The sequence below is a fragment of the Aegilops tauschii genome, chromosome 3 (assembly GCF_002575655.3).
Source record: "Aegilops tauschii subsp. strangulata cultivar AL8/78 chromosome 3, Aet v6.0, whole genome shotgun sequence".
In the NCBI taxonomy this organism is placed as follows: domain Eukaryota; kingdom Viridiplantae; phylum Streptophyta; class Magnoliopsida; order Poales; family Poaceae; genus Aegilops; species Aegilops tauschii.
This window is the reverse complement of record NC_053037.3, coordinates 555,776,728-555,803,876: the sequence shown is the minus strand read 5'-3', so window position 1 is coordinate 555,803,876 and position 27,149 is coordinate 555,776,728. Positions and strand designations below refer to the sequence as shown.

At 43.2% G+C, this 27,149-nt stretch overlaps 2 protein-coding genes across 4 annotated transcripts; both read left to right on the top strand.

The window, feature by feature from the left end:
- Positions 1 to 14,338: 14,338 nt before the first annotated feature.
- LOC109769958 (uncharacterized) lies at positions 14,339 to 17,031 on the top strand. 2 transcript variants are annotated; one of them, XM_020328664.4, is made up of 2 exons: positions 14,339 to 14,474; positions 14,601 to 17,031. In XM_020328664.4, the coding sequence occupies exon 2, from the start codon at positions 14,602 to 14,604 to the stop codon at positions 16,861 to 16,863; it is 2,262 nt and encodes a 753-aa protein (XP_020184253.1). In that variant the 5' UTR covers positions 14,339 to 14,474; position 14,601; the 3' UTR covers positions 16,864 to 17,031. The 2 variants fall into 2 exon arrangements, with proteins under 2 accessions (XP_020184253.1, XP_020184252.1); XM_020328663.4 differs by having other exon boundaries at positions 14,361 to 14,524.
- Positions 17,032 to 22,111: 5,080 nt separating this feature from the next.
- Positions 22,112 to 26,764, top strand: LOC109769959 (uncharacterized). Of its 2 annotated transcripts, none has more exons than XM_020328667.4 (4): positions 22,112 to 22,760; positions 22,853 to 23,156; positions 26,186 to 26,267; positions 26,361 to 26,764. In XM_020328667.4, exons 2-4 carry the CDS (start codon positions 22,989 to 22,991, stop codon positions 26,540 to 26,542), a joined length of 432 nt encoding a protein of 143 aa, XP_020184256.1. In that variant the 5' UTR covers positions 22,112 to 22,760; positions 22,853 to 22,988; the 3' UTR covers positions 26,543 to 26,764. The 2 variants fall into 2 exon arrangements, with proteins under 2 accessions (XP_020184256.1, XP_020184254.1); XM_020328665.4 differs by having other exon boundaries at positions 22,558 to 22,760; positions 26,358 to 26,764.
- The last annotated feature ends 385 nt before the right edge of the window (positions 26,765 to 27,149 follow it).

The following is a 27,149-nucleotide window of genomic DNA, read 5'->3' as shown; positions in this document are numbered from 1 at the left end:
AATTGATCTTTCATGACAAGATTCAACAAACTAGCATTGATTTCACAAGATTCAGTATTGGTAAGAGGAGCAATCGGAGTGCTAAGGAAATCATTATTGTTGGTATTGGTAAAGTCACATAATTTGGTATTATCTTGAGCAATCATGACAAACAAGCAATCCAACACATGAGCAAACAAGAGACAGGCAAAAAGAGGCAAACAGAAAAGAGAGGGCGAACAAAACGGCAAGGGTGAAGTGGGGGAGAGGAAAACGAGAGGCAAATGGCAAATAATGTAATGCGGGAGATAAGGGATTGTGATGGGTACTTGGTATGTTGACTTTTGCGTAGACCTCCCCGGCAACGGCGCCAGAAATGGCTCGTTGACGGGAGTCCAAATCTTGACTTTGACCTTGCGTAAGCCTCCTCGGCAACGGCGCCAGAAATGGCTCGTTGATGGGAGTCCAAATATTGACTTTGACCTTGCGTAAGCCTCCGCGGCAATGGCGCCAGAAATCCTTCTTGCTACCTCTTGAGCACTGCGTTGGTTTTCCCTTGAAGAGGAAAGGGTGATGCAGCAAAGTAGCGTAAGTATTTCCCTCAGTTTTTGAGAACCAAGGTATCAATCCAGTAGGAGGCTACGCGCGAGTCCCTCGCACCTACACAAAACAAATAAATCCTCGCAACCAACGCGATAAGGGGTTGTCAATCCCTTCACGGTCACTTACGAGAGTGAGATCTGATAGATATGATAGGATAGTATTTTTGGTATTTTTATGATAAAGATGCAAAGTAAAGAAAGCAAAATAAAGACGGCGCCGGAAATAACTTGTTGTAGGGAGATTAATATGATGGAAAATAGACCCGGGGGCCATAGGTTTCACTAGTGGCTTCTCTCAAGAACATAAGTATTTTACGGTGGGTGAACGAATTACTGTTGAGCAATTGACAGAATTAAGCATAGTTATGAGAATATCTAGGTATGATCATGTATATAGGCATCACGTCCGAGACAAGTAGACCGACTCCTGCCTGCATCTACTACTATTACTCCACTCATCAACCGCTATCCAGCATGCATCTAGAGTATTAAGTTCATGAAAACAGAGTAACGCCTTAAGCAAGATGACATGATGTAGAGGGATAAATTCATGCAATATGATAAAAACCCCATCTTGTTATCCTCGATGGCAACAATACAATACGTGCCTTGCTGCCCCTACTGTCACTGGGAAAGGACACCACAAGATTGAACCCAAAGCTAAGCACTTCTCCCATTGCAAGAAAGATCAATCTAGTAGGCCAAACCAAACTGATAATTTGAAGAGACTTGTAAAGATAACCAATCATACATAAAAGAATTTAGAGAAGATTCAAATATTGTTCATAGATAATCTTGATCATAAACCCACAATTCATCGGTCTCAACAAACACACCGCAAAAAGAAGATTACATCGAATAGATCTCCATGAGAGAGGGGGAGAACATTGTATTGAGATCCAAAAAGAGAGAAGAAGCCATCTAGCTACTAACTATAGATCCGAAGGTCTGAAGTAAACTACTCACACTTCATCGGAGAGGCTATGGTGTTGATGTAGAAGCCCTCCGTGATGGATGCCCCCTCCGGCGGAGCTCTGGAACAGGCCCCAAGATGGGATCTCGTGGGTACAGAAGGTTGCAGTGGTGGAATTAGGTTTTTGGCTCCGTTTTTGATCGTTTGGGGGTACATAGGTATATATAGGAGGAAGGAGTACGTCGGTGGAGCAACAGGGGGCCCACGAGGGTGGAGGGCGCGCCCCCTACCTCGTGGCCTCCTCCTTTGTTTCTTGACGTAGGGTCCAAGTCTCCCGGATCATAATCTTCCTAAAAATCACGTTCCCGAAGGTTTCATTCCATTTGGACTCCGTTTGATATTCCTTTTCTGCGAAACTCTGAAATAGGCAAAAAAGAGCAATTCTGGGTTGGGCCTTCGGTTAATAGGTTAGTCCCAAAAATAATATAAAAGTGAATAATAAAGCCCAATAATGTCCAAAACAGTAGATAATATAGCATGGAGCAATCAAAAATTATAGATACGTTGGAGACGTATCAACAACTAAGTGATAGCAAGATATATATCATGAAACACTATGGCTATCACAAAGTAAAGTGCATAAGTAAAGGGCTCGGGTAAGAGATAACTGAGGCACGCCGAGACGATGATGTATCCCGAAGTTCACACCCTTGCGGATGCTAATCTCCATTTCGAGCGGTGTGGAGGCACAATGCTCCCCAAGAAGCCACTAAGGCCACCGTAATCTCCTCACGCCCTCGCACAGTGCAAGATGCCGTGATTCCACTAAGGGACCCTTGAGGGCGGTCACCGAACCCGTACAAATGGCAACCCTTGGGGGCGGTCACCGAACCCGTACACTTTAGCAACCCTTGGGGCGGTCACTGAAACCTGTACAAATTGCTCGGGGCGATCTCCACAACCTAATTGGAGACCCCGACGCTTGCCCGGAGCTTTACACCACAATGATTGAGCTCTGAATGCACCAACCGTCTAGGGCACCAAAGCACCCAAGAGGAACAAGCTCTAGGGTGCCCAAACACCCAAGAGTAATAAGCTTCTCAATTTTCACTTCCACGTATCACCGTGGAGAACTCAAACCGATGCACCAAATGCAATGGCAAGGGCACACGGAGTGCCCAAGTCCTTCTCTCCCAAATCCCACCACAACAACTAATGATATGGAGGAAAATGAGAGGAAGAACGATGAAGAGAACACAAAGAACTCCAAGATCTAGATTCAAGGGGTTCCCCTCACATAGAGGAGAAAGTGATTGGTGGAAATGTGGATCTAGATCTCTTCTCTCTTTTCCCTCAAAAAACTAGCGACAGTCCATGGAGGGATTGAGAGTTAGCAAGCTCGGAGAAGGACAACAATGGGGTCAAAACACGAGCTCAAAGGGATAAAGTCCAATGGGGAAGAAGACCCCCTTTTATAGGTCCCCACGAATCTGCCCGTTATGTGCAGAAAACTATAGGACCGGTACAACTAGTGTAAGTACACGTACAACCGGTCAAAGCAGAAAAAAAACTACCTGTAGGAAAAGCACTAAGCGGTACAACCGCCCCGTGCACTGGTAGTACCGGTTAAACTGGAACTAACCGGTACAACCGGCCCACAACCGCCCAGGAACCGCTCCACAACAGAACCCAGTCTGGTGGTAGAGCGGTACAGGGCCAGTACAACCGTCGGACCAAGTCTAGAGTGGTACAATAGCCCCAAACACCGGTAGTACCGGTCAACCGGTACAACCGGTGTAAGAACCGGTACAACCGGTCTATGTAAAACATGTAAGATCAAAACAACCATAACTTTCGCATACGAGCTCCGAATTGAGCAAATTCAAGCTTGTTGGATAGAGGACGACAAGAGCTATCCGACAGCGATTGGCTAAATTAAGAATAAGAAATGGGGAATAAATACCACTAGGATATGGTAGATGACCTTCCCAAGTAATATCCGGCAAAATCTCCATCACCGAAAACACAAATATGACGCATACGAAATCTGTTTTCGATGAGCTTGAGCTTATCACGATGAAGACCAAAAGCTCCAAAACACACAAAGTGAAAATCCAAACAAGAACCAAGAAAGATGATGATGCCAAGAATGCAACGGTTTGAGCTCTCACCGAACAATACGATCACGCTACTCACTCGAGAGCCCCACTTGATAGTACGACTATTGATCCTATAACCCGGTCTCCCAACTACCACCATGGGACCGACAAAATAGAAAATCTATCAAGGGCAAACCTTTGCTTTGCACATAGTCCACTTGAGCTAGATGATGACGATCTTGACTTCCTCAAGTTGGACCACCTTTCTAGATTGCGTTGGCTCGATGAAGACTAGTGGATTGCTCCCCATACTCCACTATGGGTGAGCCACTCTTCGGAACATAGTCACAAGTCCATTGTCACTGATGTCTCCCCGACAACGGCGCCAGAAAGTTCCTTTTGATGTCTGCTGGGACTACGTCGGTATTTCCCCAAAGAGGAAGGGATGATGCAGCATAGCGACAGTAGGTATTTCCCTCAGTGATGAAACCAAGGTTATCGAACCAAGCAACACAACATAAACAGCCCCTGCGCACAGATAACAAATCCTCGCAACCCGACGTGTAAAAGGGGTTGTCAATCATTTTCGGGTAGCGGCGCCTCAAGATAGGCAAACAGACGTGAATAAATTGTAGTAGATTGATAGATCGAACGCCAAATAAAATAAATAATAATAAAACGAAGCAAGGTATTTTTGTATTTTTGGTTTAGTAGATCTGAAAATAAATGCAACGGAAAATAGATCGCAAAGGCAAATAATATGAGAAAGAGACCCGGGGGCTAGGTTTCACTAGTGGCTTCTCTCGAGAAAAATAGCAAATGGTGGGTAAACAAATTACTGTTGGGCAATTGATAGAACTTCAAATAATCATGACGATATCCAGACAATGATCATTATATAGACATCACGTCCAAGATTAGTAGACCGACTCCTGCCTGCATCTACTATTACTCCACACATCGACCGCTATCCAGCATGCATCTAGTGTATTAAGTTCATGGAAAAACGGAGTAATGCAATAAGAACGATGACATGATGTAGACAAGATCTATCTATGTAGAGATAGACCCCATCGTTTTATCCTTAGTAGCAATGATACATACGTGTCGGTTCCCCTTTTGTCACTTGGATCAAGCACCGTAACATCGAACCCACTACAAAGCACCTCTTCCCATTGCAAGATAAATAGATCAAGTTGGCCAAACAAAACCCAAATATCGAAGAAGAAATATGAGGCTATGAGCAATCATGCATATAAGAGATCAATGAAACTCAAATAACTTTCATGGATATAAAAAGATAGATCTGATCATAAACTCAAAGTTCATCGGATCCCAACAAACACACCGAAAAAAGAGTTACATCATATGGATCTCCAAGAGACCATTGTATTGAGAATCCAGCGAGAGAGAGAGGAAGCCATCTAGCTACTAACTACGGACCCGAAGGTCTACAAAGAACTAGTCACGCATCATCGGAGAGGCACCAATGGAAGTGGTGAACCCCTCTTTGTGTTCTACTCGTGCATATCATCTACGCATAGATCTGGCTCTGATGCCACTGTTGAGAAACGTAGCATGCAATTTCAAAAAAATTCCTATGCTCACGCAAGATCTATCTAGGAGATGCATAGCAACGAGGGGGAGAGTGTGTCTACGTATCCTCATAGACCGTAAGCGGAAGCGTTTGACAACGCGGTTGATGTAGTCGAACTTCTTCTAGCTCCGACCGATCAAGTACCGAACGTACGTCACCTCCGAGTTCTGCACACGTTCAGCTCGATGACGTCCCTCGTCCTCTTGATCCAGCAAGATGTCGAGGAAGTAGATGAGTTCCGTCAGCACGACGGCGTGGTGACGGTGATGGTGAAGTGATCCACGCAGGGCTTCACCTAAGCACCGCAAGAATATGGCCGGGGGTGTAAACTGTGGAGGGAGGCGCCGCACACGGCTAACAATTGATGTTGTATGTTCTAGGCGCCCACCTCCCCACATATATATATATATAGGTGGGAGGGGGAGGGGAGAGGCCAGGAGGCGCCCAAGGGTTGGCCGCCGGCCCCCTTGGGGCTTCCTTGCCCTGCGCCCCCCTGCCATATTTGACGGAGGGGGAAGGAAAGAGGGGGGAGAGAGAAGGATGTGGGAATCCTAATCCACCCTTGCCTTTCTCCCTTCCCCTTTCCTTTTCCATCCCTGGCAGGCCCATATGTGGGGTGCACCAGCCCCTTGTTGCTGGTGTGTTCACCTCTTGGCCCATAAGGCCCATATCTTTTGCCGGTGGCGCCCGAAACCCCTTCCGGTGACCCGATAAGTACCTAATACACTCCGGAACACTTCTGGTGTCCGAATACCATCGTCCTATATATCAATCTTTACCTCTCGACCATTTAGAGACTCCTCGTCATGTCCGTGATCTCATCCGGGACTCCGAACAACATTCGGTCACCAACTCATATAATACAATATCGTCATTGAACGTTAAGCGTGCGGACCCTACGGGTTCGAGAACTATGTAGACATGACCAAGACACCTCTCCGGTCAATAACCAATAGCGGAACCTGGATGCTCATATTGGCTCCTACATATTCCACGAAGATCTTTATCGGTCGAACCGTTATGACAACATACGTAATTCCCTTTGTCCATCGGTATGTTACTTGCCCGAGATTTGATCGTCGGTATCTTCATACCTAGTTCAATCTCGTTACCGGCAAGCCTCTTTACTCGTTACGTAATACATCACCTCGTGACTAACTCCTTAGGTGTTTGCTTGCAAGCTTATGATGTGTATTACCGAGGGGCCCAGAGATACCTCTTCGATACTCGGAGTGACAAATCCTAATCTTGATCTATGCCAACACAACAAACACCTTCGGAGATACCTGTAGAGCACTCAGTTACGTTGTGACGTTTCATAGCACACAATGCATTCCTCTGGTATCCGGGAGTTGCATAGTCTCATAGTCGAAGGAATATGTATTTGACATGAAGAAAGCAATAGCAATAAAACTGGATCATTATGCTAAGCTAACGGATGGGTCTTGTCCATCACATCATTCTCCTAATGATGGGATCTTGTTATCAAATGGCAACTCATGTCCATGGTTAGGAAACCTCAACCATCTTTGATCAACGAGCTAGTCTAGTAGAGGATCAGTGGGGACACAGTGTTTGTTTATGTATTCACACATGTATCAAGGTTTCTGATCAATACAATTCCAACATGAATAATAAACCTTTATCATGAATAAGGAAATATAAAATAACAACTTTATTATTGCCTCTAGGTCATATTCCCTTCATCAAGGATAGAAGCATGGCCACAAAGGAGCAAGTCACCAGCAAACAATAGGGAGTGAATGAGGGGGCAAACTGGACCTAAAGTGATGTCGACTAATTGGTGGTTTGTCATGGCCTGCTGAAGCAAAGTAGAAAGATCATTGATGGTTAGAACAAAGAGATAAGGGCACAGAGGACAACCCTGTCTTATCCCTCTCGTACTATGGAACCTTGCACAAGGTTGGTCATTAATAATAACCAAGAAATAGGCGAGGAGATGCATCACATGGATAAGATTAATGAAGTGACCATGCAAGCCTTTGCAAACTAGAGTATTTGAAAGTGAAGTTCCGCTCGATGCGATCAAAAGCCTTGTCAAGACCCATCTTAACCATTAAGGCTTCATTTTCCAATAACTTAAACACAAATAATGAGTAATTTATTGAGCAATGATTATATTGTTGCTAATCTTTCTGCCTTATATAAAAGCTTGTTGGCGAGGGTGAATGTAATCTGGAAGGCGAGCCTTAAGCCTGTTAGCCAAAGTTATTGCTATGATTTTGTAAACAACACTGCAGAGGCTTGTAGGCCTATAGTCCGTATGAACAATGGAAATAAGCTTTTTGGGAATTAATGCAATATTAGTATCATTGCTATGTGATGGAAGGATAACTGTTGTATAAAAATCTCTGACCAGATTAACCCACCTGGCCCTAGGGATGCCCTTTTTCATGTCTTGCAAGGTTTGCCAAATCTCTTGCTTTATCTGCAATGGTCTAAGTGTAATCATTATCCTATTGCGGGAGCCGGGTTACAATGAAAGGCCTGCCATTGTTAGCGTTTGGAGAAGATAAAATATGCCTAAAGAAGTTAACAGTTTGAGCAATTTTATCCGGATTGAACTGGGCGATACCATTTTCATCTTTAAGGAGAAAGTAGTGTTTCTATCCCCATCCTTAGCCTAGTGTTTTTATCTCTTTGGCTAAATAGTTCTATTAATTCGATCATGTTTTGTTCAGCAATAAGAGAGGCTTCAAGTTTGTGATCTTGTACCTAGGGGTCTTGCACCTGTACTTGTCGAATCTTTTCTTCTATAGTGTTTTGTTCCTCCTGCAAAGGCTTATTTTTTATGCACCACCTTTTCAAAGCTCTTGCAAGATGATTAGTTCAGGCACAAAAAGGCTTGTTCGTTGAGTTATTCCAAACAGATTTAGCATGGGAGTGAAAGTATGATTCCATAAGCCACCAGTTTTTGAATTTTAAAAGTTTGCTTGGGATTTCTATATTTCCCGTCGGACGAAATTAAGATAGGTGCATGATCACTAAGTTTGATGGACAAATTAAAAACACTGGTATTAGAGACACTACAAAATCTGCTCTATTCTGCGACAGAAACCCCGGCGATGAAGAACAAACCGTCACCTAATATCATTTTCTGTGACGGTCACCATAAAAAATTCACTCCCTAGGATGGCGATCTTGGTGTCGTTCTAGGCTAAATTTAGGCGACGAATTCAGCCGTCACTAGGCATGTGCATATTCTGCGACGATTTTTAGTGTCCCGGAAAATGTTCGGCGGGTTAGAAAAAGAAAAGAAAATGGTGCAGTGGGGTTCACAACGTAGTACCTGGTTTTTCTGCCATGCCAGAGTTTTGAACATGTTAGGATATCATCTCTAGGGGCTATGAGTTGAGATTCTCATATCAAATTTCATTGATTTTTTTCTCCGTATGTGCTCTCATTGTACTAAACAACGAAATGACATATTAATTCTGTAATAATGCATGGACTAGAAAATAAGATAGCATAGAGAACAACATAGCATTAAAAGTTGTAAACTTCACCTAAAAGAGTCTACCCAATAGCAAATGGACCGACAAGTCTGATGTCAGCACTACAGAAGGTCATAATTCCTTAACACTACTTAATAGGTTTGACCAAAGAATATACACGTGCATCGTCAACACATCAGTACCAACACTAGCATCTATAATGAACTGTAAATCTGGGGGATAATGTGGCAACACAACAGAAAAACAGAACTACTCCTCATTTGGTTCAGTATCAATGAAACCGAGGAGGAGGAAATTCCTTGCACGTCCATGGTGGAGCACGAAGATCATCCTGTCTCCACGATCCATGTTGTACATGTTGACTACTTCCCTCCACCCATTAAGGACTATGCTTCCATCATCTGCTTCTGCCGAGTATGAAGTCAAATAGATATTTACTCTAGGATGGAGAATAATTATCACTTCATCATTTGCACCCATCTTCTTAGGCACAACAAGTTGCGGGAGTATGGGGTGGAAGAACAATTTAAACATCATAAACAATTTACTTAATTAGCTATAGCATCTGAAGATAATGATAGTACAATTCTAACCATGTGTTTGTTGTCAATGTGGGTCTTGTTCAAGGTGTGCAGCAGGGGCACATAGGAATGTTCTCTTGGTCCATCTTTGTAACCGTCCACAAGTACAAATTTGATCAAGAAAGACGATGACAAATCACATCTCGTCCCAGCTTAATCTTCTCCCGGCAGTAACCTCCATGTTGTCTATAAAATGTTTTGTTACAGTATCTAGATCGCAATAAGCGGTCAAATTATTTGTAATCAAGATTAGGTAATATAGTACCCAGATGCAATGTGGTTATTTTAGTAAAGCTGTAAATGTTATTACTTAAAAATACTGGATTTGAGCCAGAATATTTACATGGATGAGTTATGGGATCATTGCTCAAACACACCCGGAGGTGCGTTTATTTTTTGCACCTAGTCTGAGGTACAATTGCATACCAACTTCGAACTGGTACACTCTGGCAAAAAAATCGAGGTACGTCGTCTGAAAAAGGTCATGTCTTCTTCATTGCCGATCTCGCGTACAAAACAAAATCCCTCTATTGTCTCCAGGTGTACTTATACAGTGGTCCTCACATATCTGTTTATACACAACTTCTCCAACACTTCATCTCTCTTAAAGCAGGGGACGCACATAGCAGTTGGCACAACTCACGTATTGCTAAAAAAATATTTAGGCTATTGATTGAGCTAGTACCATTTACGAAAGTGCTAAACACAATTTATGTTAGTGCTTACTGCAATTTATGAAAGCCATCGCAAACATGTTTAAATGAACATTGGATGTCAAAAAATTGGTTTTGAACTTATTAGTTTCAGAAAGATTTACGAAAATTTCAGGGTCGCAACAGAAATCGGGAATTTTCTGTATCAACATAAAAGAAATTTCTTCAGATTATACATAGGTTACCCGTGACATCTAAAGTCGGACTAAGCAGTGAATGTAACACTACGTGACAAATGTACCAACGGGCTACTGTTGGCATTTTACCAAATGTAGTCAGGTGTATCTATTTTTATATACTTTCCATTAAAAACATGATTTATGTTCAACTCATGGGCAGGCTTTTCTACTTATGAACCAATCATGAAATACATCTTCATTTGTGTATTAAAATCCACAACTAGGAATTATCACAACTTAACTAAACAGACATGTACGTTTAATAAGTTGGAAATATAAAACCATACCGTAATTTCCTTGAATCCTCGCGGAAGCGTGAGGCGGAGGTACTTGTCCTTCACAGCATATGGGTGAGCGCATTGATTCCTGGTGTCCAAACACGCCGGGCACTGCGAATCCGAACCCTCAGATATTTCACAAATAGCATTCGGAGGCGATTTGTACATGATTAGGAGACATAGATGAAGCCTTGCCTTCATTTCTTCCTTTTGCACCCGTTCGTCTAGGGTTTTTTACGGACGGGAAGTCCAGAACCACGACAGGTGACGGAGACAGGCGGCTACCCATGTCGGCGTGATTGATCTACGGGGAAGGACGTCAGCTATCCTCGGCGGCATACAATAATTGTGGAAAAGTTTGGCGGCGGTAGGCAGTGAGAGGCGGCGAGAGACTTGATTCGAGAGTTTTCAATGAAGGAGAAGAACATAGACGGTGAAGGTGATGGGACTATACGCTGGCGGGTCTATGGTTTAGGCCCACTTGTTAGGTGTAGCACAGGAACCTTTGGATAAAAAATTGAACACATATTTTTATCTAGGAATGAGGAAAATACATGTAAAATAACAAAGAGTGTGCATACATTTTTACTTTTTGCTTGGGACTTTTGCATTCAAATCAGATCACAGCGGATCAAATTCACGTTGTACATTTTCATCAGTGTCATGCACGAAAAATATGGCCACTTGCTAGGTGCAGCGCAATTTTCAGAAAGCAATTTTAAACATCATGTTGCACAAGCTAATAGGCCGATATTGAGACAGAAAAGTGGGTTTTAATACCCTGAGAATGATAACGATGAACGTTCTATTGATCTCCTCGGGGGAATCTTCTCCCTTTGAAATCCAGTAGCAATCTTGGCCACCTCCTGGCCGCATAATCTCATATTCTACAAGCATCCTTCCCCCTCATTTGTGAGAGGCGTGAAACGAGTTAAGGTCTTCGCAGTCATGACTCACCCACGAAATCATACATAATCTCCTTCATAATATAGTGATGGCCTTATCTGCACCTCTTTCACCTTTCCATTCCTTCAAGCCAATGGGTTACTAGTTAACAACCGGAACATGACGACAGAGATCATGGACCTTGGATATCTAGGCCCAAACATACAAACCATCAAGCACGATCGACTCGGGATCCGTCGTATCATCATAGTCCTCAATGATCGTCCTATACCCTCCAAGGTCCCCCATGGACCACCTCCTTCCATTCTCCCAAACAAAAACATTTGAAAAAATGAATAAGTTCTCCCCTACTTCTTGAAACTTTAGTCTGAGTGAGACTCCACGCAAATTGCATATTTTTTGAATAGCGCATCTGAGCTGAAGGGTCTGTTTGTGTTAACGCGAGCAACCGCGAGCCATCTGGCCTCCCACTCGAATTGCTCGACCTCCTCTTTTCCCACGACATCATCATCCACTCTTCATCCTGTAAGTACATATGCTTCAACATCTCCTCCAGATAAGAACTTGCACCCCTGTCCATTGGCCGTGACGAGCCCGAAGCCTCAACCACCATATTGGGTTTCAGAACTAACAACACATCCCCGCATAAAGCCTCATGTCTTCCTTGACACCCACGCAGCACATGATGATGTGGTAAGAAAATCACTTGGGAAAAACTCTCGTCGGTGCTAAGATCACCGACGGAGGATGGAAACCCTAACTACGAGGGCATTTTCTTTTTATATAGAAAATAACCTCGTCTCGTACGTGCCTTTTTTTTTGTTTTTTGTGCGTGCGGTTTCTGGAGACCTCCTGCTCGACGCTCGTGAGCGTCAAAACGAACACCTTTTGCTAAAGGTGGCGCGCAAATGGGCCGGCCCAATTCACAGGCGCCGAGCGAATCGGAAAAGAAAAGCGCACGAGGCGGGAGCCGAACTCCGAACTTCACGATGCTTGCCAGCTGAGTTACGGACTGAGTACAGCTGATATGCAACACTATATTTAAAAGTACCAACTAAAAAGCGTCAAGACCTGGGGTTTTCCAACAGTTCTTGAAAAATAATGTGAACCAAATTGCTTTAAAACGCGGCCATTGTTTGGAAAATGTAAAAAAATCAAATATTAATTTTAAAAAAGTGAACATTTTCAAAAATTGTGAACAAATTTGAAAAATCTAAAAAAAATTTTGAACCATGTACAATTTTTAAAAAGTGAATTTAAAATACACACTGAACATTTTCTTAGTATACCATGAACATTTTTCAAACACACACCAAATATTTCTAAAATTTACAATGAACTTTTTGCAAATGAACGGTGGACATTTTTCTTCAATACGGTGAACAAAAAAGGAATTTCGTTTTTTTAAACGTGAACAAATTTTGAAAACGTAAACAAAAATTGAAAAACGTGAACAAAATTTCGAATTTCAAACATTTTCTGAAAATTCAAACGAATTTTAAAAATTCTGAACATTTTTTAGAAGTTTTGAATTTATGAAAAATAAAAAACATAAAAAGTAGAAAAGAAAAGAAAAGGGAAGAAATAAGCAGAAAAAAGAAGAAAAGAAACAAAAAACAGAAATAATGAAGAAAACCAAAAAACCTGTAAAACGAAACATCATAGAAAAAAAACCTGGTTTAGGGAACCTTCTAGAAGGTTCCCAAAACTGGTTCCTCGCTATAAATTGGCTGGCCGTGTCGGTCGCTTCGGATTGCTTTAGCGAAGCTGTGACGATTTGACGCTAACGGGCGTCATATAGGAACCACTCGTTTTTTCTTGAAATCATTAATTAAGGAGCAATATTTGCGAAGGTCACATCTATTTTCATGTGTGTCACTTGTCGCAACCTGAGAGTTTTCCTTTTTTTTGTAGATCCGTTTATTCAAAATGTTTTTCAGAATGTTTTATCTCTTAATTCGTGCGTTCAAATCTCGCACCATTTTCATCGACGGATTCCTCGTGTCCAGATCTTCAAAACTAGATCCCATGTTGATAGATTTTGATGAACTTTTTCTTCAAAAAAATTGGACAAAAAAGCCAAACCGAAAGCATATTTTTTTTGTTTTTCCAAAAGAGACACGACTATGCTTATCGCAGAAGCAAATTCGTGCCTGCATGAGAAGTAAATCCGTGCCCTCGTTGAAAAAAAAACGCGTTATTTTTTTTCCGGTTTCCGAGAGGCACGACTCGTGGAAGCAATTCTGTGCCTCCGATGGAAGGAAAAAAAAGAAACCACGTCTTTTTTTCATTTCCAAGAGGCACGCCTGTACCTCTTGCGGGAAAAAAATGAAAACACATTTTTTCGTGCAATTGTTTTTTCAATTTTTTTGTTCGAAACCTAAGAAATACCATGGGAAAATCGGAAAGCCGAAAAAACTCGGGAAAACCATCTAAAAAGCAAAAAAGAAAAAAAGAAAATCAAAAGGAGCATCCAAAGCGCGACACGTGACGGCGACTGAGAACGCAATAAATGACGCGCTTTCAGCCCACCCCAGGTGACCCTTGCAGAGCTGAGAAGAAGTACTATTTCTTTTTGTTAGGGCATATATAATGGTTGATAAAATAGTCTTAAGTTTTGTATGTAATTTGGAGATGACAAGAAAACATGTCAACAATGGGTCATATTTTAGCCTTATTTTCAACAACTAGCCATTACTAAAAACGTGGTGAGACATATTGTGCTAAGAGATCATCCCTTGTCTTCTATTAAGAGAAAACAGGCATTTTTTTATGATTTCTCTCTCCTTTAGCTCATCATTTATCCTAGGTGACATTCTTTAAGATAGAACCTTGCTCCCGCTTTTTGTGCGTGCGTGCTTTGCATCTTCGAGCGACTGGACCTCCTTTCCCTCTGGACCATTCTTGTTTCTGCCTATTCGGCCCAGAGTCTGTACAAGCATTCCGAACTGGCCATTGACCTGCCAGCCCATTCGCTTCACCCTCTGGGGAGGCCTGGCCCACGAGGGGAGAGGTGGGGTCGCCGCCACACCGTAGGCCACAGAGTGAAGTTGTAGAGCTCGAGCGGGAGCAAGTCGCTGCGCTCGCCGTCGCAGCGCCGAAGAGTCAAACGCCAAATCGCCGCGGAAATCGCCGCCGCACTAGGGTTCAGGTATCCCTCGATTCGAATTCGTCCCCCGTCCCGGCCAGTGGGCGCGGCAGGTGAGGTCCCGGCCCTAGTCCGGGTGAGATCGAATGCGGGATCGAATTCGGCTCTGACGAGGATTTCTGGCTGCAGGATGGAGGACGGGGACGGCGAGGCGGCGCGGGAGGCAATCGCGGCGAGGATGCGGGCCGGCGACTACACCGGCGCCAGGACGCTGCTGCTGGAGACGCTGCAGACCAACCCCGGCCTCGACGGCGCCGTCGAGATGCTCGCCGTGCTCGAGGTCCTCTGCGCCGCCCCCGCCGGCCGCCCGCCGCACTGGTACCGGGCCCTCCAGGTCCTGCCCGGGGACGGCGCCGCCGCCATCGAGGCGCGGCACAGGGCCCTCCTGGCTCAGCTGGAGCCCGTCCGGGACGCCCTCCCCGGCGCCGACCTGGCGCTCCGCCTCGTCGACGAAGCCTACAAGGTGCTGTCCGACCCGGCCAAGAGGGCCAGCTTCGACTCGAGCAACACGGCGGGGGGTTTGGTCAAGCAGATGGCAGCAGGTGCGTTCAGCAGTGCTCACGCTGACTTGCGGCGTGACCCCATTTCGCTGACCGAACGGATGCATGTCGATGGATCAGCAACTCCTCTCGGCACAAATCCTGACATGGATAGAGCAAAAAGCTTGGACACGAAGCATGTTCGGCAGATTGACCAACAATTTTTGGATGCAGGAAATTGTTCAAACGTGGCTAGTTCTTCCAAAACCAAGAGGACCGACCATTGCTTTCAAGGTGATGATGGCGAGTTCGAGTTGCATGAGGAAAACCATGCAGACAAGAAGCTTAAGAGTGTATGGGAGAAGGACGTGTATTCTGTGTCCTCGTCGGAGGAAGATCCCGACGGCTGCTTTGCTGATCTCTCAGATGCCATGCAAGATGACCCCTGCTCTAGTCAACAGTATGACTATCATAACTTTGAGGAGGACAGGTTGATACAGCAATTTGCTACTGGGCAGATCTGGGCAGGGTATGACTGGGAGAAGTTTCCTCGCAGATATGCAAGGATAAATAAAGTTTTGACAGATAAGATGCAGTTATATGTATCATGGTTCAAACCATGCCCGCAATCTCATGAAGAGAAGAACTGGTTAAGTGCAAGCTTGCCATTCGTCTGTGGAACCTTCATTGCGGAAGATCGGCAAATATCGCTATCTTCTATAAGTATGTTCTCCCACGAAATATCTCGTGATACTCTAAATCAGCAACTTGAAGTATTTCCCCGGCAAGGAGAAGTATGGGCCATCTACAGTGACTGGGACATTGGGTGGTGCAATAATCCTGAAATGCGGAAGAAGAGTGCCTTTTCTGTTGTAGAAATTCTTACCAGTTATTCAGAAGAATCAGGTTGTACAGTTGCGCCCTTGGTAAAGGTTGGTGGATTTAGAAGCGTTTTCCAGAGGTACATGAGGAGTGGGAGGGAGCAGGTATTACAAGTCTGCAGTGACAATCTGCTCATGTTTTCTCACAGGATCCCTTTATTTAGGTTTACTCATGAGGCTGGAACAGTCCTGGAGCTTGAACATTCTATTGTACCAGAAAATCTGCGGCATCAAAATACATTGGCAAGTGTGACTCCTCTGTCCCCACTTTCAGGTTTGGATAGTGATACAAATGGCTTTCATGAAGCTGCTATGGCGCAATTCTACAGTGCTTCAACTAGCAATTTAGGTTCAGGTATTTCCCAGCAAGGAGTGATGAACTACAATAACAAGTTGTCACCTGAAGATTTTATGGAGGGGCAGATCTGGGCTGTGTACGATGCTCGGGATCGGATGCCTAGGTCTTATGTCAGAATAATCCATGTGGTTTCAGATGCTACAATTTTTGTGTTGAAGTTGGAACCACATCCAATGCTTAACGAAGAAATACGGTGGGTCGAAGATGGCTTACCGGTTGCTTGTGGGGTATTTCGAGCTGGTACTGGAACTACTTACAAGGACATATCAGCTTTCTCTCATCCTGTACAGTGTGACTGGAGTTCAAAGAAGTCTTTCTATCGAATCTTCCCGAAGAAAGGGGAAATATGGGCAATGTACAAAAATTGGAAGATTACCTTAAATAGCACTGATATTGACAAATGTGAACCTCGCATGGTTGAGATCCTCTCAGATTACACTGATGAGAATGGAGTTAATGTGTGCAGCTTGACTCGCGTAAAAGGCTGTTTATCATTTTTCCAGAGAGCATTACTGGAAGGTTTCCATTTGACAAGGTGGATTTCGAAGTCTGAAATGCTCAGCTTTTCCCATCGAGTTCCTGCTTTTGTTGTCATTGAAATCAGAGAGCGTGATATACCACAAGGGTCATGGCACCTGGAACCAAGTGCCCTACCTCTTAGGAGCATACATTGACAGTCCAAACATAGCAGCTGAAGTTTACCCAACCCTTTTCTTTTGGTTCATTTTGAATAGATTTATTGCCTCTGTCTATGCTCTTGTCTATTGTCTTGATTGTTTTATCCGTCAAGGGAGTTGTTTGTTCACCTTTTCCTTCATGGTACCATCTTTTTGCAATGGTTATATCTTATGTCCTCTATTTTACCAATAGCAGACCAGCACTGGCACATTAAAACATGGAAGTAAGATTCCGTAGCATTAATTAAAATATGCAACAGCAAACATTCTTTGATAAACCGAAACTTTGACTACCCTAGCAACAATTGAAGTGTTGTCTTAGTATAGCTGTTGCCACCAAATTTCTTGAACCGAATTGGAATTCTTGCTATGTTTGTAAGCTACTCAGCTTCTGTATCTGCACACTGCAGCATTATTTTGCCCTTGTCATGCCATCAACTGTATGTTGCCGTGTTCACTATTACTGTTTTCTAGTAGATGGTACTAGCAGGTTCCCAGTTGGGGATATCTTCGCTCTGACCCTGCTATTCTTCTGGTTGCTTCTTCTTGATAATTCTGTGGATGGGGAATCCTGTTTATGTGTGTGAGATCTGCTGATGTCGGGTTGGTGCCTAAGAAAGCAAGGTTGCAGTCACCAACCAATAAAGGGGCCTGGTAATGTTCTCTATGTACTAGTATGAGACTGTGAGGGCGTCCAGAATATTGTTGTCAATAGTTCTATTATGGTAAAATTTTAATGATACGGTTCTTAGGGCCACACATTGATAGTTCGAAACATAGTAGCAGAAGTTTACCCAGTTGTAATGTAACCCTTTGTTGTTGGTTCATTTTTGACTGATCTGTGCCTGTATTTACGTTCTTATCTTGATTGTTTATCTGTCAAGGGAGTTGTTTGTTCACCCTTTCCTTCGTTATACCATCTGTTTGCTATGGGTCTATCTTTTCCCCTCTGTTTTACCAACCGCAGACAAGGACCGACAGAGTAAAACATGGAACTCGGTTTTTTTATAAAACACAGAACATGCAACAGGAAACATTCTTTGATATACTGTAACTTAGACTACCCTGAGATCAGTTAAGATGGTATCTTTACTATAGCTGTTGTGCCAAAATTCTTGAACTAGAGTTGAACTTTTGTTATGTTTTAAGCTACATAGCTTCTGTAAAACTTTGGCCCTGTCCTGTAAAACTAGAGTTGAACATTTGTTATGTTTACATTTCCACTACTAATATTCATCTAGATGCTACTAACAGGTTCCTGGTTGGGTATATCTTCTCCTGGACCCTGCTGTTCTTCTGGTTGCGTCTTGTTGAGAGCTCTTTGGACGGGGAATCCCATCAATTACACTGCTAATTAATTGTTTATCGCGATGGAACATAAAAGGTAGATGAATGGTTGGAAGCTGATGTGATGTTTGTGAGATCTGCTGATGTTGCGTTGGTGCCTAAGATAAGTTACAATCACAAACCAATAAAGAGGCCTGGGAATGTTTTCTGTATTAGGTCGTCCAGAATGCCTTTACCAATGCTTCTATCATGATTATAATATGGCAAGTCTCTGTATCAAAAAATTAGATTTGCAAAACTACAGGCAAGTGAACGACGTCTTGTGATGCCACCCTTACCCAATTGCTTAAGCAGTTTAAACATCGGGATATAGGATTTGCTTTGTTCGATTATTGTAATAGTACTAATCAAATACAGCTGACCAAATACAGTCGATCTTTTGGATGGGCCAAATTTTGCTTTCTTGCTGCTGCCATTTGCATCAATTGTAAGCCTTTTTTGGTACTTGATGAATGTCTTCTCTTTAAGCAATTTATGTCCATGCTTATAGCACTACGGAAATATTTAACATTCAAGTACACCCATTGGCTTCTAACTGAAACGCTTACCCTTAAACACTGTAATTTTTTATCGAATTCCAGGTTGCTTGTTTTCTTTTGCTCAATTTCAGCCTTGTACTTTGGTCCATTCAAAGGAAAAGATAGGCTAGAATAAGTACTGTATTTTGTGGTCCTTTTGTGCAAGGTACGCCATCAAATTAGATACTATGGTGATCTAGTGATCTAAATATCCTTTTGTCAACAAGACTTTATCACGTTCACTGCACTGCTTGCTACTAGATGCTACTAGCCGGTTTCGAGTTGGGGATATCTCCGCACTGATCTGCTGTCTTGTGGTTGCAGTCCTAATTATTTTTTTACTGCGGCGGAACGTTAACGTAAATGAATGGATGGACAACGATGTCTGTATGTGAGATCTGCTGATGTCTGAGTCGGTGCCTAAGAAAGCAAAGTTACAATCACCAACCAATAAAGGGGTCTAGTAATGTTCTCTATGTATGCGGTTGTCCAGGATATCGTTGTCAATAGTACTATTATGTTCTGAATAATATGGTTCTTAGGGCCATGCATGGACAGTTGGAAACACAGCAGCAGATGCTTAGCCAATTCTAATGAATCAATCCTTTCCTGCTGGTTCATTTTTAACTGATCGATTGCCTCTGGTTTTCTTAACTCAATATTTTATCTGTCAAGGGGGTTGTTTGTTCACCTTTTCCTTTATTGTAACATCCTTTTGCTATGGGTCTATCTTCTCCCCACTGTTTTACCAACGGCAGACAAGGACTGACGCGGTAAAACATGGAACTCAGTTTTTTTTATAACAAACACAAAATATGCAACATGAAACATTCTTTGATATACTGTAACTTGGACCACCCTAGAAACAACAAATGAAATGGCATCTTAACTAGAGTTGATTTTTTGTTATGTTTTAAGCTACACAGCCTCTGTAAAACTTTGCTTTGTTGTGCCATTTAACTGTCCTTTTCCATTTTTACTGCTACTGATAGATGCTACTAACAGGTTCCTAGTTGGGGATATCTTTTCTCTGATCCTGCTGTTCTTCTGGTTGCTTCTTGTTTAGAGTTCTTCGAATGGGGAACCCCATCGGTTACACTACTAATTAATTTTTTACTGCGATGGAACGTAAAGGTAGATGAATGGTTGGAAGCTGATCTGATGTTTGTGAGATCTGCTGATGTTGCGTTGGTGCCTAAGAAATCAAAGTTACAATCAAACCAATAGAGGGAATGCTCTCTATATATGAGGTCATCTAGAATATCTCTACTAGTGCTTCTATCATGATTATAATATGGCAAGTCTCCGTATCAAGAAGTGAGATTTGCAAAACTATAGACAATTGAATGACGTCTTGTGATGCCCCCCTTACGCAGCTGCTTAAGCAGTCTAAACATCATCATATAGGATTTGCTTTGCTCGATTATCATACTAGTACCAATCAAATTCAGCTGACCTTTGGGATGAGCCAAATATTGCTTTCTTGCTGCTGCCATTTGCACTACTTGTAAGCCTGGTTTGGTACGTGATGATTATCTTTACTTCAAGCAATTTCTGTCCATGCTTATATCATTAATGTGATATTTACCTTTGCAGTACAACCATTGGCATCTAACTGAATAACTAAACCGTAAACACTGGGATTTTACCCAATTCCAGTGTGCTTGTTTTCTTTTGCTCGGTTTCAGCCTAGTACCTTGTCCCATTCAAAGGAAATGATAGGCTAGGATAAGCACTGTATTTTGTGGTCCTTTCGTGGAACACACGTGCTTAAATTAGATACCATGGTGATCTAAATGTCCTTTTGTCAACAAGACTTTATGGCGTTCACTGCATTGTTGCCATTGGAAGTACGCAACTAGTTTCCAATACTCCAAATACACCCACTGATTTTTAACCTGGTAGTATCGGAATAAGTTTTGGCCAGTCATGATCTATGTGTTTTTCTTGTGCTTAAAATACAGCTAGTTCCAAGTATTCTTAGACACAAGCAGGAAGTTTCCTGCCTTGCAACTTGCTTGAGAAATAGTTAAGAATGACAGAGGTAGACGAGTTCATGGTGTTCTGGTTATTTTCATGTGCTCAGATTCAACTGTTTTTAAGTGTTTGTATCGCACATGCAATAGACGAATTCATGGTGTTCTGGTTATTCATGTGCTCAGATTCAACTGTTTTTAAGTGTTTGTATCGCACATGCAACTCTGAAAGTTTCCTAGTTTCCAGCTAGCTTAAAAAGCACTTAAGAATGACAAAGATGTGTGGATTCATGATGCAGTGAGAGGCGTGAAGCATTCTGTTGCACACTTGTAATAACAACCGAGTTTACAGGTCAGTTGCTTCATCTACCATCATGTCAATATCACATCCTGAAAATATGGCGAAAATGTCACTTGGGAAAGCTACACATTGTGTGGTAAGGCTCAAAGTGGAAATTATTGTTGTCCTAACTGATGTTGAAACTTGAAAGTGCAATCTTGGTCACTAGCGTGCTCAGGAAGGGGAAGTAGGTGAGACGAAGAATGTTAGAAACACCCCTTGGTTTTTACGTGAAGTACTCTTGCGCATTTCTGAACTTCCCCTGTGCACTTTGACTTGTTTTATACTCCATCCGTCTAGATACATTCGTTTGAGCGTCAAGTAATTCCGGACGGAGGTAGTATGTTTTAAGACTTATCGGTTTTCAAATCTATCAGTTAGTCTTTTCTTTTTTGGCACCCTTTTATCATTATGAATGTTCCTTTGTACTATATGTCAACACTCAGATGCTATAAGCTACCAAGAATGAGTTGAGGTAGCTCTGTTTGTTCGAATTTCAAGCTGTATAGTTGAGATCGTCTCTCAAAGCTGTATTTTGCCGTATAGCACAACAACCTAATTAAGAGGACTTATTTGTCCATTCAAGCAATACTAATACTACTCTTTCGTTGTGGGTGGGCATTGAATGCATGCGAGTGATGATCTTGTTTGTCTCTTGCTCTAGTTCTGGAGTTTGAGAGGATGATAGTTCCTCTTTGCCTACTCATTTGAAAAACTCGTGGTTTGATCTCTTATGCAGTTCCTTTTTCATGTGCAAGTTTAAGGATGTGATAGCATATTCAGTCCATAGTAAACGACATTGGAGATACCATAGGGGGCAGTATACCTAAAGAGTTCTTTCTTTTATATTACTGATGATGAAACATTTTGTTTCTTTTGACCGAGGGATTATCTTGTTCTTTTTCTTGCTCTTGTTCTGTGGTTTGAGGGAACGACAGCTCCTCTCTGCCCACTCATTAAACATTCATGTAGTTTGATCTTTCTTATTCAGAACCTTTTTCCTATGCAAGTTTAAGGATGTGGTTGATTAACCAGTTCATGCTAAACGACATTTGAGATACCTAGGGTGTGTAGTATACCTAAAGAGCACATTGATTCTATATCTTTTATATACTACTGAAAACATTTTGTTTCTTTTGACCGACCCCTTCTGATCTGCAATACCCACCCTGCGGATTGCATTGTTAATCTTCACGCTGCAAGGTGCCAACGAGTGAGTTCTCTGCCGTGTATGATTGTACAAATACAAGATTCTAATGGGAATATAAAGAACCCTCTATATCTAATGTATGGACGGCTCTTTACTGCATATTGTGTTGTTGTACTGTCACCATTATATTTCACCTTTCATTTTGACCATTTTACTCTTTACCGGAAAAAAATGGTGACTATTTTACCGGCCTTGCTTGCTCTTGGGCCTCTGGATTGGAGAGCACTGCAAGTAACCTCTCTGCCATGGTGGCTTGTTTGTTTCTACATATATATAGTTGACAAATGGTGAAAAGTGCAGAAGGAATCCAATACGAAGTGGAAAGTGGGGCCACCTGCACAGAATTGGAGATCCCACCACCAAACTGTCATTATATCCCAGTCATCCAATGGGACTGACTGTCTTTGCAAATGATTCTCCATCAGACAAGTAGAATACATCTGATGGTGTCACTTTTGTGATTGCTGGTGTTCACCTTCCATTCCCCGCCTAATTTTATCCAGGTAGGATTTTAAAATTATACTTGCACTTCCTGTGAGCGGTCTCCGGCCCTAAGTTGTTGGTTGTTGCTCTTCCTCTCTGTTCTCTTCCCCAGGACCGACTAGTATAAAAGAGGAGGATGCTTTTCTACTCTCCTTCAGACGACAAGGCATAGCTACGAGAAAGAAAGTCTTGTTGAAGAGTGAGGGAGAGGAAGCTCCCACCCACCCAGAGGGGTGCGAAGAGGCAGCATGGAGCGTGCAGGGGAAGATGATGATACAGGGAGTGGAAGCAGGAGGAGGAGCAGGAGCATGAGCATGGGCGGATCAGATGCAACGTCGACCATGAGCGGCGGCGGCACCACGGCGGTCAAGCAGCACCAGGCTCTGAGGCTCGTGGAGGACCTCTCCCTCCCTTCGGTATGATCTCCACCCCCCCCTCCCTCTCTCTTTCAAGCTTGATCACGATATGAAGTCTCTAATGGCTCTTCTAGCTCTGCAATCCCAGCCCCGATCATATTCATGGTCTGCTCATATTTCCTTCAACTTCTCTGTTATACATTTATTTTTTGGGTGAGGAGGATGTCAACCGTGTCACACAGATCGCTAGTAGTTTCCTCGATTCACTTTTGCTGATCCCGCTGCTCTTCCCCATGAGGAAATGGAGTCGTTGTGAGTGGCATGCGCATTGGAATCAAGCTCTTGGTTCCACTCCCATTTGTCAATATGCAGTTATGCACTAGCTAGCCTAGCCCTCCTTGGATGCCCACTATTCTATATAGTACCTGTGTCCTGCATTCAGTCCTCCCATATTGCGTGTTCCCGTCCCGTGTCTGCAGCCCCATTGAAGTGTGTGAGCGAGTGACTGTTTATCTACTCCTTGGATACTCACGGTCCCCCTCTCATTTCCAATTACCTTTTGCCGCTAAGCTTTTTATACTACAATCATAAAGGTAGAAAGAGAGAGGAGGCACTGCATCAATCGACCCATCAATTCCACATTTTATTTTGTTTTGTTTAACACCGCACGCCCTCGCTAGAAACCAGAAGCACAAGTGCTGAGATCAGAATGATCTCACCTTGTTCCTCCAACTCAGAAAGGGACAAATGAACAGCCACTTGCATCCGCACGGAGCTGCAGTGAGAGTCTGACGGTCTCATACGGACACGTCGCTACGCGTGCGTCAAGCAACTGTAGCAGTTAGCAGCAGCACTGCAATGAGCAATCAAGGTGTCGGTCGTGCCTCCATTAGAGTGACCCTCTAGCTCTTGGAATCGCGGAGGCGAAGCTGAAATTGCCATAGGAAAACCGGTGGCCGTGGACGCCATGTGTGCCTGCTTGCTGCGCCCATTAGGTAAGGTGTGATTCCAAAGCGAGAGTAAGACTGGATTTTTGTTGTGTCTTTCTTGGATCTTGACCTAACATCACGTGCGTCCATTAGAGAGCCGTTAACCGGGAACAAGTCACGGTCACATCACTGTAGCAGCCTCGATCAGCAAATGGATTCCTTCCCATTAATGCAAAGTGCTACCGGTCAAACAAATGCCTGCCCCTCTGGCTCACAACACCCCCCTGCCTCTGGGTTATCTTCCGTAGATCCCTTCCCTGCTCCGTATTCATCTGGTCAAATACGGCACATGCTATGCAGAACGAGCCCTCCTTTGACCTGAAAAATACGAATATATTTCTGTATGCGGACTTATTAGATGTATATAAGCATCTGTTCATTCGTCCATTCCTGTCACAAACATGCTAAGCATCTTTGAACGTGCTTTTATATACACGCGTGCGCACGCGTTGCTTACGTCGCCATGCAAATTTTAACTCGTTGTCAGATCTGAAACATTGCCGTCCCCACAGTTTGGTTGATCCGGTCAGTCAAACAAAAACATTTCACCGTCAGCTGGGCAGCCAGGGTGTGCAGTTTTGACCCAACATCTCTGCACATACAGGAGAAGAAACAATATTTTAAGTAGAATACAAATGCTTGACATGTGGGCGAAGTGCTCCTTAGGTGAAATACTGAATAAAACGATCCCTGTCTACAGTATAATATTGTTAAGAGGTCTTCATTAGGTTGGATGGCAATGTGAATGGGGACGGCGTATATACGTACGTATGCTGCATGTATAATAAAGACATACATATACATGTAGTCATGGATGTAGACATCCATCCATCCATATGTTCTCTATGTCTCTAGCCAGCAAGCGTCTAGCTAGTTTAAGATGCTCTTCTGGTGAAATTTTTTGAAACCGTTAAGATGTTGGTGTCATCTTAGCGTTTTACGGAGTAATTATTACGGCTGGCACCCGACATTAAGGTACGAGAGGCACCACTCGGCCACATGCCTTTGCCCTCCGTGCACGTAGTGGACAATTTTCGTGTTTTGACCCTTGATAGTTGTTTCAGATTCAATCCTAGTTTGCAAAAATTTCGGGATCTGACCCTTTTCCTACCGCCAGGGTCCTTGGCAGTAGGGTATAACAACCTACCGTCAAGATCTCTGGCGGTAGGAAACTTATCAACATCAGCAGCATGGACCCCTACCGCCAAACACGGTGGCGGTAGCCTATATAACCCTATCACCAAGGTGTCTGGCGGTAGGTGGTAGGTGCGAATACACACTGTGTCTGATACTTAGGAAAAAATTACGGTAGGGCATGCAACCCTACCGCCAGAGACCTTGACGGTAGGCTGTTATACCCTGCTGTTATACCCTACCGCCAAGGACACTGGCAGTAGGAAAAGGATCAGATCTTGAAATTTTTGTAAACTAGGGTTAGATCTGGATCAACTTACGAAAAAGGGTCAAAACACGAAAATTGTCCTCACGTAGTATTGGCCTTGATCCATAGAGATATCATGCGTATCACAAGGGCCGCACGTGATGAGTATACAACAAGCAGCAGCAGCAGCAGCTTAAAATAACTTATCAGACCATGCCATGGGAACGAACAACTGCTCCTGGCTAGTACTTGCAGCAGTGCAGGTCATGTGGTGACCAGAACGAGGGACGGAATTTGTCTAGTGGCAAGTGGTCAAGATAGAATGGTTGGGTGAGAGCGACGCATACATGGGTTGCAATTAGCACGTAGCTCTAATATTCTTTAACTATAGAGCGGGCCAGGTTGCTGGGTTGCCGCTACCACCACTCAAGTACTACTATAGCTAACCATCCACCATTAACCACCGTCCGTATAGCTAATAATCAAGTCAAGGCCTAACCAAGACTTAAAAAATTCAGCTAGTACGCACGTACATCGATTAGTGGCTTAGCTGCACAGTGTGTTGACATATACTACTAGCTGGTTGCCGGTCCCTTTGCTTAATTGCGTAGAAGCGATGCAAACATATTGGGTGTTGCGTTGATGATGCTTAATTAGCCAGTGCGCATGTTGATGGCGGAAGTTTAATGGGATTCTGAATACATCTGCAACGGGTGCAGGTGCAGGTGGTGGTGATGAGCGCCAACATGGGCTGCTCCCACTGCCGACAGCGGGTCACCAAGGTCGTCACCAAGATGAACGGTAAGGATCCAACTGACATCTCATTTTAATCACTGATGTTCGCTGCGATATTGTGCTGATGTGTTATCGGTGTGTATTGATCTCGTCTAGCAGGGCTGCTGGATTACATGGTGGATTTCGGGAAGAAGGAGGTGACGGTTAGGGGCACGGTAATCCACACCAAGAAGAAGAAGAGAAAGAAGCAGCCGTACATGATCACTGGGCTGGAGAAGGTGCCGCCTGCTAACGTGGGCGCCAGGACGCTCTCCTGGTTTTTGGGATGCTACGGTTCATAGCTAGTAGTACGTACAAAGCATAGTAGTATACTGTTATGTACAAGTAGTTGCTTAATTGTTGTTCCATATATATTTTATTTTAGTCATCTTTCTTCTTATAATTTTTGCATGGAAATAATGTATGCTGGTAGAGTGGTAGTGGTAATTATGTGTATATCATGTCCTATAATCTCATGTTTGCAAATTGCAAGGTGCTAGAGCACACATTGCAGGCTTCTAGTACGTTTTTGTATGTGGGCCTTCTCTGCAAATATGAAATGCAACCATGAGGATTAAGTTAGAGGGTGCTTGGATTCAAGGGACTTATTTTAGTCTGACTAAAAATAGTCTTTTTAAAAGGCTAAAGTTCCAAGCACCCCTGACTAAAGATGGGCTAAAACTAGTCTTGAGACTAAATTTTTTTAGTCAGGGGTACCCCTACTGAAATGTGGATTAGGCCTCTCTCTCCTCATTTAACTCCTCTCCTTTAACACAGGCGAGTTCTGGATTGGAGGGTTTGGAGGATAATAAATGCTCATTAACTTGATTTTAGTCTCTTTAGTATTTGGATCCAAGCATGGATAATGCTAGCAAGTTTTAGTCCCATTACTTTTAGTCATGAGACTAA

Bases quoted from the DNA above. Each gene is read 5' to 3' on its own strand.
- LOC109769958 (XM_020328664.4), top strand. From the start codon at position 14,602: ATGGAGGACGGGGACGGCGAGGCGGCGCGGGAGGCAATCGCGGCGAGG.
- LOC109769959 (XM_020328665.4), top strand. From the start codon at position 22,989: ATGGAGCGTGCAGGGGAAGATGATGATACAGGGAGTGGAAGCAGGAGG. The intron at 23,157-26,185 runs GTATGATCTCCA...CAACGGGTGCAG, and splicing joins AGGACCTCTCCCTCCCTTCG to GTGCAGGTGGTGGTGATGAG. The intron at 26,268-26,357 runs GTAAGGATCCAA...GATCTCGTCTAG, and splicing joins GGTCGTCACCAAGATGAACG to CAGGGCTGCTGGATTACATG.